Source organism: Anopheles coluzzii, chromosome 2, assembly GCF_943734685.1.
Source record: "Anopheles coluzzii chromosome 2, AcolN3, whole genome shotgun sequence".
Classification (NCBI taxonomy): domain Eukaryota; kingdom Metazoa; phylum Arthropoda; class Insecta; order Diptera; family Culicidae; genus Anopheles; species Anopheles coluzzii.
The window spans coordinates 8464532-8477074 of NC_064670.1; the positions used below are offsets into that span (position 1 = coordinate 8464532).

The 12543-nt window shown below is 45.7% G+C and overlaps 1 protein-coding gene across 1 annotated transcript in view; it reads left to right on the forward strand.

Annotated features, from left to right (window-relative positions):
- The window catches only part of LOC120953254 (uncharacterized), a 135672-nt gene that overhangs the window by 31760 nt on the left and 91369 nt on the right, over positions 1-12543 (forward strand). Inside the window, exon 2 of the mRNA XM_040373048.2 lies at positions 1085-1824. Coding sequence (XP_040228982.2) covers positions 1591-1824 — 234 coding nt within the window. The 5' untranslated portion in view covers positions 1085-1590. The remainder of the gene's footprint in view (positions 1-1084; positions 1825-12543) is intronic.

Sequence of the window (12543 nt, forward strand, 5' to 3'; positions counted from 1 at the left end):
CCAGTTTCCAGGTTGTGGTAGAAATCCGAAAGCCACCCAAAACGCTTCGCTGTGTGCGTGTGCTGGGATACCGAAACGTTGGAATGATTCTGGGTGGGGGGGGGGGGGGGGGGGGGGGGTGGCAAAGAGGTCGGTTTTTGACGCGTCACAACTGACAACACCTGTGCCGAATAGCCACGACTATAGCGCGAACGACGCGCAGTCGTTTAACGTGCGGTAACACCAAACGGGTACGCTAATAATAAACCCCTCCGCAACAAGTCTCACGGTTCGAATTTGGTGGCAGCGGCCGAGTACCGTCCAAGTTCGTACCGGGATTAGCATCGACGCATCCCTGGAAGAGCTGTACAGAGAAATCTTATCCCGGGGTAATCGTTAGCGCATGAGTTATGATGAAGATTTGGAGGCAACAGGTTCCCCTGGGGGTGGGTGCTGTTTGCGCTCGCCGGAATGTTTATGATGCCGCTAAAGTACTTTGCGAAAATTGGCCCAGATTTGGGGTTGTGTTTTTCTCTACCCCTTACTGTTCTGAGCGCCCATGTGCGTATGTTTTGATTTGATTTTGTAAAGAAATGTATTGCAAGTTAGTATAAAGCGTATTAGCGAATTAAAAAACTGTGCACCCTCATTCTTTTAAAAATGATTTAGTTCTATAGTTATCAAAGTGTTCAATGAATGCTGCAACATCAATGAATGAATGACGTCAGACTTTGCGGTGGCATATCTTCTCACTCCGCAACCACAACCAAACGGACACAGAATGTACGCTGCATCCCTAAGACCAGTTTACACGTGTGTGTGGATTAAACTCAAGCCTTCTGTGCGTTGGTTGGAATTAATTATACAGATCGTAATCATGATATTCCAACTGCAATCAGTACTGCTTGTCCGACATGCGTTAACCTACTTTGCGGCAAGTAGTGCAATTGTACGGCGTAACGATATGCTATTGCAACTGGCTGTGAACGTTGATACAATATTAAAAAAAACTTTAAAACAATTTAAATTATCTCTTATTTCCTTTTCCCTTTTTAAAATGTTATATATTAACTCCCCTCTTTGTACGTTCCTTCCCATCTTGCAGGATCGGCACATGGTGTTCGATTCAGTGGCGCGTCAGTAAATTCCGTCACCATTTCGTCGACCGTGGTGAAACGTAGGCCAGCGCCGCAGATTACGGTAGCGAGCGGCCCGCAGGTCCTATCGCCGAAGCGACTCCGCACGACCGCGCTGCCCGGCGTCGCGGCGGCTGCCCTTCCGGCCCTCGGCAACTGCCTCGTCCCGGCGCACCCATCGGCCGCTGCCGCTGCCGCCGCCGCAGCCGCCCTGCTGCAGCACCAAATCCATCAACACCATCACCAGCAGCAGCAACAACAGCAGCAGCAGCAGCAACAGCATCTTCAACAACTGCACCACCAGCAATCGATTGGCTCGGACGCACAGGTACAGCAGGTGCAGCAATCGATCTCGCCGCAACCGAACCAAGTGTCCGTCTCGGTTGCCAGCGCACTTACCAGCCAGTCGCCGCTGGGCACGATTCCCGTCAGTAGTACCGGAACAGGCGCAGTTGGGGCAGTAGGGCAGCCGCCGATGTTTAGCTCGCCGGTCGTAGCACAATCGAACACCGTTGTCAGCAGTCCGTCTATGAACGGTGCGCTGAACGTGAACGCAGCCAACAACAACCACACCGGACTCGGACAGACCGGCCAGTCGGCCACCGGCAACCTCAAGATGGACAGCTCGATGGGTCAGATGACGCCGATGGCCCCGTTGGCATTGTCGCAAAGTATGGATTCCGTTAATACGGCCAGCAACGAAGAAGAGGTAAGCGGACAGCAACTGCTAAGAAGTGGATTCTGGAATAATCTTTACTGTAATTATAAAACTAAATCACAAAGACCTGGCATCTCTATAAATTCGTTTCCTGGATGTCATTTCACTAGCACTAGAAGCGTTTTAGCTATTGCCATGATGCTCCAATATAAATCAAGATACATCTTTTTGCTCCCTGTGCGGGCTACATGAAATGAAATCTCCGATGTAAACGACACTCCGAGAACTTGATCGAACATTGGAACGGTATGCCAAGAGACCTTTCGCACGACTTGCCGACCGGCATTGGTCTTTCGGTGTCGGTGGCATTATGACGATTGTGCGACGACCCCGCTCCCTCCGTTCCCGACGGTGCCGGGGGGGCGACATGTAATTCAATCCTATTTTTAAAAGATTCATCCCCATTCGGTCACAATCGACTATAAATATTGGCGAACTCGCATTAGAAAGCCGGGCGGCCGATGACGCGAGCACTTTGCAAGCGCAGTGCTGCAGTGTCGCCGTGCCGAAGGGTTGAAAAATGGTTCCACAAAAACGGTGGAGAAGAGAAGGTGCAGTAATGATGGTGAGCAACGAGACCTCAGTGCAGTGGACGGCTGTAATTTTAGAAATTGGTGCTTGTATTTGCCCATCATCGTTTGGCTTGGTTGGCAAACCCGAACTACCCCGGTAGCCGGTTCCAAACGCTGCTCAGGTTGCAAGTTATGCGTCCCTTTTTCGATCGGTCGCGGAGAAGATCAGTCGATTCGGTGGATACAGGTAGTGTATGTGTGTGTATGTGTAGAGGAAGATGGCAGTTTTGGCGCGGCTAGAGGGACGGCTTTAACTGCATGCTGTGGCATTTCTTACGTGTACAGCAACCTTGGCTGCAGGGAGGCCACGTTTGAACGAGGAAGTAGGATGGAGAGTGTTCGACGGTCGTCAAGTGTTGTGGCGGCGAAAAAGGCGTCGATAGCTACCATGATCAGTGCGCATAGCCGGGCGCTGCATGCACATCGTTCAACACGAGTCAAATTGCCGTTTGGGTGAAACAATCCGATCGGACCCATAATGATCCGGCGCGGTAGAAGAACGCAACGCAGCGAAGGGTTTGATATTTGCCACCAATAAGCCCTGGCCTAGGCAATAAGCGAGAAGATCGTTCTGCGTTACCTATTAGCTAATTATAAAGTGTCGTTGCTTTCCAATCCTCTCGCGATGTCTTTTTTTATTCGGGTAGTGTTTCACCTTTCGCCAACACCCGACACTCTCGGATGGTATGAAACTAATCCCAACCGATGTAGTGCTGCTGTTGAACGAGGCGGTTGTCCGTTTGGGGGTGCGAAACATCTGCGAAAGAGTGAGTTTTTTACTCGAAACCAGGAGGGTAACGGGACTGCGGGACGTGTCATACACACCCATGCGTCCGATCACGTTCAGCGGCATATTAATATGCACAGATGCGATCAGTTTGGCAATCTGACACCATCGCATCGTGATGGTGCAATTGAAAGACGGAAGAATACCTAGCTCGGCCCCTATGCAGTCGCCGGTAGTTGAAGGGCAACGTGCAAGGTTTGACATCCGTTTGACAGTGAGACTTGTTTGGGTGTAGTCTGTTCGCGCAGATTTATTGGAGTGTACTATCGAGCTGATCGAGATTTGTTTCTCCAAGGTTCTTGTTCCTTGCTTTGACCGGTGCACCAAGTGCACTCGTGATGCAAGATGCGACGCTTCAATGAAAGAAAAATTCCATCTTCAAACCGCTAGACGATCATCTCCGATTAGTGTACGGAAGAGTAATTGGTGCAGATTAACGCCAAGACGCGATCGGCTCGCTGTCGAGACTCATCATGACCTAGGCAAGCTGTCCCGGAAGGGTTTCGCAGACGAATCTACGAGGTGTATAATTTATCCGCCAATCGTCAGTGGTGTGCGCTTGTTTTTGTGCTATGCATCTTTAATCTTGCTGTCAATATAGATCCCGACAGGCTAACGAGTTGGGAATTAATTTATGTTCTCGAACAAGTACGCTCCTCTAGGTCACAGTGACCGGGAATACACATCGATGAGTCCGAAATTTCGATGCACTGATTAATGAGTGTTCCGAACCAGTTTTTGCTCCACACCTTTTCACACCATCGCACGCGGTACACAATTTTATGATTTGTGGAACCATAACTGATGATTGCATTTGATCGCTATTTCAACGATCCGTCCGTGGTCAACATTGTACGACGTTGCGGGACGACTAAACCACGACACTCAAATAAATCAGTTCCATAGTGCCGTGCATCTGATGCAAATCTGGCATCAAATTATCCCACCGGCCACTTTGTGGGACAACATTTTTATGATTTTGGCTGATGTTATTGGGTAGTAAATGGTGTACGGAGAAAATTGGGCCGAACAGTGCAGCGTGCTGAACGCGTTGACATGATGCATCGAACGAAGGTCGTTGGAGTATGACGTTTGTGAATAGTGTGACCTTTTCAAGTAGAATCATAAGGTTTTAGCAATGGCTGCGACCAATTTGTACCTTTAATCGAGGAAGTATTTTAAGCAATAAGGAACACAAATAAACAACATTTAAGATATAATATGCCGATGTTATGTCCTTTTCTTCCTTTCAAACCAAATAAAATGTTACTAAGATGATAAATGTGTAAGCTATCAAAAAGAATACAACTCAATTTAATGCCGATAGGTTATGATGTTTTACATAAAAATAGGTGTATCTCATAACACCTAAAAGACGTTGATAGTTAATTTGCTGTTTAATGTGCTGTAAAATACTCAGAAATTGTTGGCGTTTAAGACATGTGTGCATGTGTAATTTAACGAAGAAGAATAAAACTGTACGAAAAAAAAAAATACTTCAAAAACACAATAATGCAGGCTACTGCATAACAATGAGATTCGTGTTTTTAGAGATGATTTTACAAACATTTCTAGAATTTGCGTTAGTCTCGATCTTGCTCATCAATTTCCATGAGGGCTGCAGGAATTAGCAAAAGATTAGTGTTAAATTGTGCAAATGTTGCATCATCTTTTGTTTCATTAGGAGGAGCTCTTAATTTCAATCAGTCTGTTAACTAACATAACAACTCCTGCCATCTTTCTTAATATTGACGACTTTAGTTCGAAACGCGCCATTTGCACCGTTTTGGTTAGAATATTCTTTTCTTTGTGGAGAAAACATCACATCGCTGTGTTGCACACGACTAAGCGATGAGGCAGTTGATTGCCGTTAACGAAGAAAGCACTCACCATAACCGTCATCCGGTAAATACTACGCGAGTAAGTACTTTGGACGTGCTCTTCCTTCCACTCCCCCATCGGGAGGAAAAGGAAAACCGGTGGTGATAGTGTGTCAGAACGCTGGAGCGAAATGATTGTATCGCATTCGAGGCACTGGGAGTGCATGGGCTCTGTGTGGGTACGCTGCACGCTGATGGTGTTCCTTTTTATACAAACCTCCCAAGCTCGACCCATCAGCCATGGGTGTTGAAACCTGCCAAACAACGACGACCAAAAGACACGAAAGTACATTATCCTTGACTTCAACTCCATCTCCATAAAGTGGGCAAATAAAATCCAATGTAATATGAATGAGGTTTTGGCCCGGTGCGCTTGAGCGAAGTTTCATTGCACTACGGGCAACGGGCACAGGGCGGTGTTTGAAATGGCGGTAAAACATGTGGTTTTTGCACCCCTGTGGCTACTTACTCTGCGGGATTTGCTGCCTTCCGCAGCAGTATACCCTTTACTCTTTGTTTTTTTGTCGAGGGACGAGGATGGCCAATAAAAAGCTGATCACATTCATCATCCAACGAAACCCATCCATCAACGTTTCGGATGAGTGCGAAGGGTGGCAGTTGGGGGTACCGCTCGCAAGGAGCTCAAGGATTTGCAAGATGAAAGCAGCGGACAGGGGGGAAACAGTAGAAGAGAATGCAAATTTTATGAACTCTCCACCCGCTCAAGTGGTTGTGTGTGTGTGTGTGGGCAAGTGTTTGTACGTAACCGAGAGAGTATGTTTGTGATGAAGGTTTAGCCATCATGTTTGATTGCGACAGCTGTGGTACGATCATGAGAGTTATGCTGCTGGTGCTATCCGCATGCAAGTACACAGCTTGTTTTATGCTTAGAATATAAACTTCATCCCTTCCGCCTGACCGACCAAGGGGAGCGGGCTAGCGCTTGCCATCCTTTCGCCGCTCCCCGTCGCAATTCTAGGAAGATACGCGCCCGAGCGCTCCTGACCTCGAAGCTCGGTTCGACACGATTGCGCAATCAATGAAGCACGGCATGGGTATGGAGCGGCGTAATTGCTGTAAACATGTTTCAATCATTCATGATTCACGAAGCACACCGGTCCACTAACGGTGCGTTCAGAGCATGTGCGCTCGCATTGTCGTGGAAGTGCTTTGTCCCTTAGTGGGTGCATCTTTTAAGACCGGTAAATGTATACATTCTACCCACAAATGCGATTTGAACGGCCATAAACATGACTCCGTTTTCGATGGATTGGTTCAAAACTATTTGCTTCCGGAATGTCCAGCGCTATCGACACGCTCTCAGAGTTACTGCATTGCAACAACTGTTCAAATACACCACCTCTTTAACACAACAGAAAATTCTAATACAGAATCATTTATTCCACAACATTTCTTGAAAGCGTTGCTCTACAACCTCTTATTATGATGAGCGATCGTGTGGAATCGCCCAATAGTTGTTTTGTTTACAATTATCAGAGTTCGTCCATTTGCAAAGTACTAAAAACATACTTGACTGCATCATACACTATTACATGCAACTATCGCTGTCAAGAACCCATTCCGGACAGCTCGAGCATATGCTATGGACTGCACATCACAACGAAGCTGTGCCACACAGCTGTGTGGCAAACAAATGTTTATGTACTCAATAATGCTCCCAATTGCGGGGCCATTCAAGGCACATATTCCTTCACTCGGCATCTACACCACACCCGAGTGGATCGATTCCATCACAAAAACCGTTCCACCATACACAAGTTGCCGCTTTATCGTCCCGAACATCGGACCATGTCGAACCCTACCGACATATGCTGTTAATTATTTGATACATGTTTAATGATGACGTTTATGCTGCTTGGCGAAGTTTTGCCTGGTCGGCTTCGCTGTCGCCATCGCATTCGGACGTACTGGTGGTGCGTCCTATCTATCACGAACATAATTCCTTGTGTTTGTGTGCCCAGATGCTTGGAGCCACCCGGTCTGGTGGGTTGGCGCTGTGCAGACCGTAGCGAACATCATCTTGAACCGTTTTGTGTAGAAGTTTGTGGCGCCAGCTCGGTTGGAGTTTGTTTGTCGTCGACCGGGTGTCATCGGTTGGGTTGGGACGACAGGCGCATAGTTGGTCGAATGTTTTGATAGCCCCCTTTGGCAAACAGTCCGGAGACATTCGGATGAAACAGGTCTCGGAAGCGTTCATTCGCAGTGCAAATAGTCTGCGAAATGATAGATTTCGGTCTCGAAAGTATGGTCATGGGCTTCCCTGGGCTACTCTCATCCATTGCCATAGCTTTTACGGGGTTCGACGAGGAGGTGATTAATTTATTTGGTTGACTGAATGTGCTTTTAGCGATAATGAAATGTCCGGACAGCGAGCCACTGTTTGATCGATAATTTCTACCGACTGTTCTGGTTCATAGTTCAGCATATTTTACCTTTTTCGTTCTGTCCACGAGACAGTCATCCAGTTGAATTTTATGCTAATCAGAAATATGCAGTAATACAAATTTTAGGCACAAAACTTTTTTTTCTGAATTCATACACTACATCGGTCAGCTTAACTTTCGTTTCCTTGGTCCAAGATACGTCTTGACTAGGGGAAATACACACGAACATTCAAGAGTTACGTGTTTTAGGATGATCAACGCTTCCCAAAAGCCATTTGATGATAAAACAAGGTAAAGCTTGGCTATGGATTTGACCTTCCTCTTAAAAGTTATCCTCCGGGTTGGTACTGATAGCGTAACATATATGCGCTGAGCACCATCCTGTCGGCTCGTCCCATTTTACGACGCATAGCTGGGAAGAGTTTTTCCGGGAGAAAATCTACAGCAGGAAAGTTAGGAATCCGATTGGCACAACAGATAGTTCCGAGTGGTCCGAGTGCTGTGTTTAGTCCGAGTTTCCTTTTTCATAAGGAAGAAAGCTCAACTGAGTATCTATACCTCCGGTACCACCGCAATACCCTTACCCTTCTCAACAGTGATTGAGAAACGATGAGTAGGAACATGGCACTCGTAGGGACGGGAGTAGGGCAAGTACTTTGTTTGCTTGTTTGTTTATCTATCCGAGCGAATATTCGACCGTTTGTGGAAATGTATCGGAGTTGTTGTTTTGTTGTGGCAACTCGGGCTTCGGAGTTGCATTGGTCGATTTTACCAGCTCTCCAATTGCCCAACAGCCATGTATAGCGTAACCGTTGCCGGTGTTGGCGCCGTTTCATGTTTCCATTGGGCGCACTCATTGTGCGCCTGTTGCAGTACCGCTTGTAGAACCGTTTGCAATGCGTCTGCAAGAAAGTTATCAGAGCAATTGCAATCAATATTGTATGCTCTGTTTCTATCGCCCCCATTGCATTGTTGCAACGCAGGAGGGCAACTAGAGTGTGCTCTCGGGAGAGCAAGTGTACGTAGAATAGACGGCTTAAATGGGATCACTTTTTCACGCCTCCCGTACTTGATAGTTGTCCGAGAAAAAGTGTTGTCGTAATGTAATGCAAGACCGGCCGTTTGGAAAGTGGATCCTTCTGCAGTGAAGACACTGCACTGTGTGGGAAAAATAGGACACAACAGCACCGCTGATGGCTGGGTGTTTTGATAAACAGAGTAAATGGTTGGCTATAGCAAGCATTGGTCATTCGTGAGATGTAGAAAGAAGGACAAATCTGGCGCACCGATTGAGTGCAGGTTACATGCGGATGGTATTTCCTCTACCTTAAACATGTGCAATTCTACTTGGAGAACAAACGAACGCATCACAAACGAGCTTTTCAATTAAACCGAAGCATCATTGATCATCTGAAAGTCATTAGTCGAGTTACATTCTACAATGCTTACGATATTCATGCTATCACCAAATCACGTCTATAACCAGGATTTCAAAAATATTTTTATATAAACACCAATAGAAAACAAAATTTATAGTTAAATCTCTAATTGCCATTATGATAACACAGTTTTGTACAATGCGATAATACTCTTAATTGATATACTAGGTTTGAATCATCTACTTGGGACCAACCAATGCAAAGATTCGACCCAATGCAAAAAGTAACGCATTTCAGAAGCTTCATTTATTATTCAATTAGAAACAGCTAATTGCAGCATGTTTCATCACCAACGCTAGGGCATCAAATCCGTGAGACAAGCGAAATGCAACATAAATAATGATCATAAAACAAACCAGCGCTTCGAATTGCAAGCGTAGCAAGACGCTGATCTCGCCCCATGGTCACCAGGCAGGCGAGTGACATTCATTTTACTGCAGTGTGAATAATTAAAGATTTGAGACTCCATTCCCTGCACACTGTTGCATTCCTGAACCGCTCACCTTAGTCCGCCTGGTGAGGAAGCCAAGATTTTGAGGACCTTCCGGGTTTTCGTTTGGACAGCATTAGTCATCAAATTATCGGATCAGCATCTGCAGACACGGTGCACAGTGGCGTTTTAAATTGGGAAGAGTAAAAGACACCCACACATACACACACACACCAACCGTCTCCATCCGAAAGTGCGAAACGAGACTGAGGGCAAAATCAAATAGAATCCTTCAACTTCTCAACCGGTTTTCACAGCCAACATCCTGTTTTTCTTTCCCAATACTCATAGCGCTCAAATGGCGCTTTTTACGGGGCGCCATCGAGTGTTGGAAAACTTCCTCTACTTCCGCCTTTGCCGTTCAGGTCGGGGTTGTTCCTCCAGCTCTCTCTCTCTCTCTCCCTCTCTCTCTCTCTCTCTCTCTCTCTCTCTCTCTCTGTCTGTCTCTTTCTCCCTCTATCTCTCTCTCTCCCCCTCTATCTCTCTCTGCCCTTCTTGCTGTGCTTCTTCTTATTTTGCCCGGCTCGCAAACAAAAACCGCTTCACATAAAACTGGCTAATGAAAGCAATTCCCGTTGATATTTTACCAGCCGTTTTATGAGTTTTCTTTCTTCCTGCAACGACGGTAAGCACTTTTATCAACCGGTTTCCGTCCGCGTTTGCGTCCTCACGGTTGCAACAACTAAAAAAAAAAGACGATCTTCGAAGTGATAAAGTGGCCGGCAATTAATTCGCTGTGAAAGGACGCGCCGACGTGGAATCGTGGCCATCATCAGCAGCTCGTCATCGTTAGGGCAAAAATAAAGATCCTGTTTTTGGAGGAAAAAACGAATGCCAAGAGTGAGCGAAAGCGAGAGAAGAAAAATGGAGAAGAAGCAACTCTTCACCACGAGGGATGCTGTTGGAATGGAATGCTGCTACTTAATTAGTACTGCTGTGTGGGAGAAGGAATTTTAGGAGTCAGTAACGGAATCTGGTTAGTTAGGGTATGATGCAATGAGGACACGTGGTGAATTTAAAGGCAGATGCCAACTTTTTATCGGAACTGAAAGAAAGTTCATGCGATATAAACTGGAATAGATACATTTCTGTATTTTGATTAGCTGGCATTTGCTTGACCGGATTACGTGTGTAATATTAGACTTGAAAATATCATACTTTTAGAGTTAGACTCACGCGGCTGAAAGTTCATTTCAATCAATGACTAATACATGTAAGCCTTCTTAAAGGGAAAGGGACACTTTAACCGTCATTCCACCAACCCTCCTAAAGCCCAATGTACGTACCGCTCGAGCAACCGAGCAAATAAATCCTCCACTAATGTCGAAGGATTTGTTGTAAGGATTTGATAAATTGGCGGCCGGATTGTGAAACGTTAAGTCCACTCCGCAGCCTACCTTTTCAACCAGGCCCAAGGATACAACTGTTGTCACTGAAGTGTTACCGGGCCGAGTGTGCTGTTGTCCGTGAAAGGAGGCAGAACCGAAAAATTCACTCAAGTGTGATTGGTTTACTTCGCACGACTTGGCGACAGGCCGAGAGGCCTCAGCACCGTTCAAAGAGGCACCAAACACTTGGCATGCTAGGATGGGATACGCGGCGAGACAGCGCGTCGAAATATCGAAGGCTTTGGCTGAGGCTGGCATGGAAACACCGAACCCGGAACCCATCGTAAGGTACGGTTTCGGATTAGTTCGTTCGCCCTCGGTGAAAGCGATTCATCTTCGGGTTTTATGGATGGGCAAGAAAGGAAAAAAAGGTCATCGAACACAGTGGGGATGTTTTGTGTTGTGTCGTATTGAATTTGGATCATTGGTATGATGTGAAAAACGGGAGAAGGTTTTCGGTGTACAAGAGAAGGTGTTGGATAAAGCTGGCAATACATTGCACGCATACATCACCTACATGAAAGCAATTTGTTGTACCGAGATTGTAGTAGCATGCATCAATATATTTTTTCATCTAAATCGAGTTAAGCAAGAAGAAATGCTCCTTTAAACTTGTTTGGAATACATATGAACGTGTTAGAAAGGTCTCATGGGAAATGGTGTCATTTTCAACCAGATTGTGGTCAAAATTCCACGACTCTTTGCGAGTTAGTTTGCTAGTTTATAAGCTGATACCGACTGCTCTGACACTCACACGACCATAATCCACAGATATACTTTTTTGCTTGCGAGTCATTCAGAGAAATATGACCGAACAAAGTTTTTTCATAGTTATGCAAGCTGTCGTCAAGCTGTCACCAATGTGTTTCCTTCCTCTTTTAAGGCAAAGTTTGAGGTTTGGTTACTCGTACCGATCTAGCCGGTTCTGTTTGTAGTGAAGTCGAACAAACTTTACGAGCTATGTAGTGACGACAGGAGTGAGTAGTTGACGCTCACCGATCAATGGATGTGTTTAAACCGGACGGAGATTTTTGCACTCTCAGATATAAACCGAAATATTTCGTGCCTTCAGTAGCACGAGGAAGAATTTCAACGCAAAGCTTTTTTTACGACTTTTTAACTGGTTTTGGTAAGCCACCTTTTATCAAAGCCAATTTTCTGCTGCCTCCATGATGTGTAGAGAGTTAATTAATTTTGGCTTTATTTTCACCTTGGGGTGGAGTTTTGTATTCCTTCTACTCCTGACAAGGGAATTGGATCAAATTTAGTGCGCTGATAGATGAATTGTTGCAACTCCCTTTGCAAAAGGTTGACTGTGTGGCTCTAGTCTTGAGCTGAAAAACCAAAAACCAACAAATAAACAAATCGCAGCCTCTTTAAAAAAAAAAGGGGGAGAATTCATACACAAGGTACAGGCAAGGTACACCTGAACAACAACGCAACGATGTATGATGAGGCATTAAATTTTAATTGCCGCTAAAAGGTTTAGTATATTTCCCAGTTCACCTCATCACACGTTTCATGCGGGAATGGCTACGGTATTTCGCCTTCCTGCGAACGTGATACTTCTTGTCCTGGAATGTGCTATGCAGAAATCCCTGAGCTCATCTACATTCGGAACCAGTGTTGGGTTAGGGGTGGAAAACGCAAAAAAAACTCTAGTATCGTGTTTATGTGTGTGTGTGTGTGTGTGTGTGTGTGTGTGTGTGGCTATGCCATCCAAAAGCATACGATAAAGAAAGTCGCCCA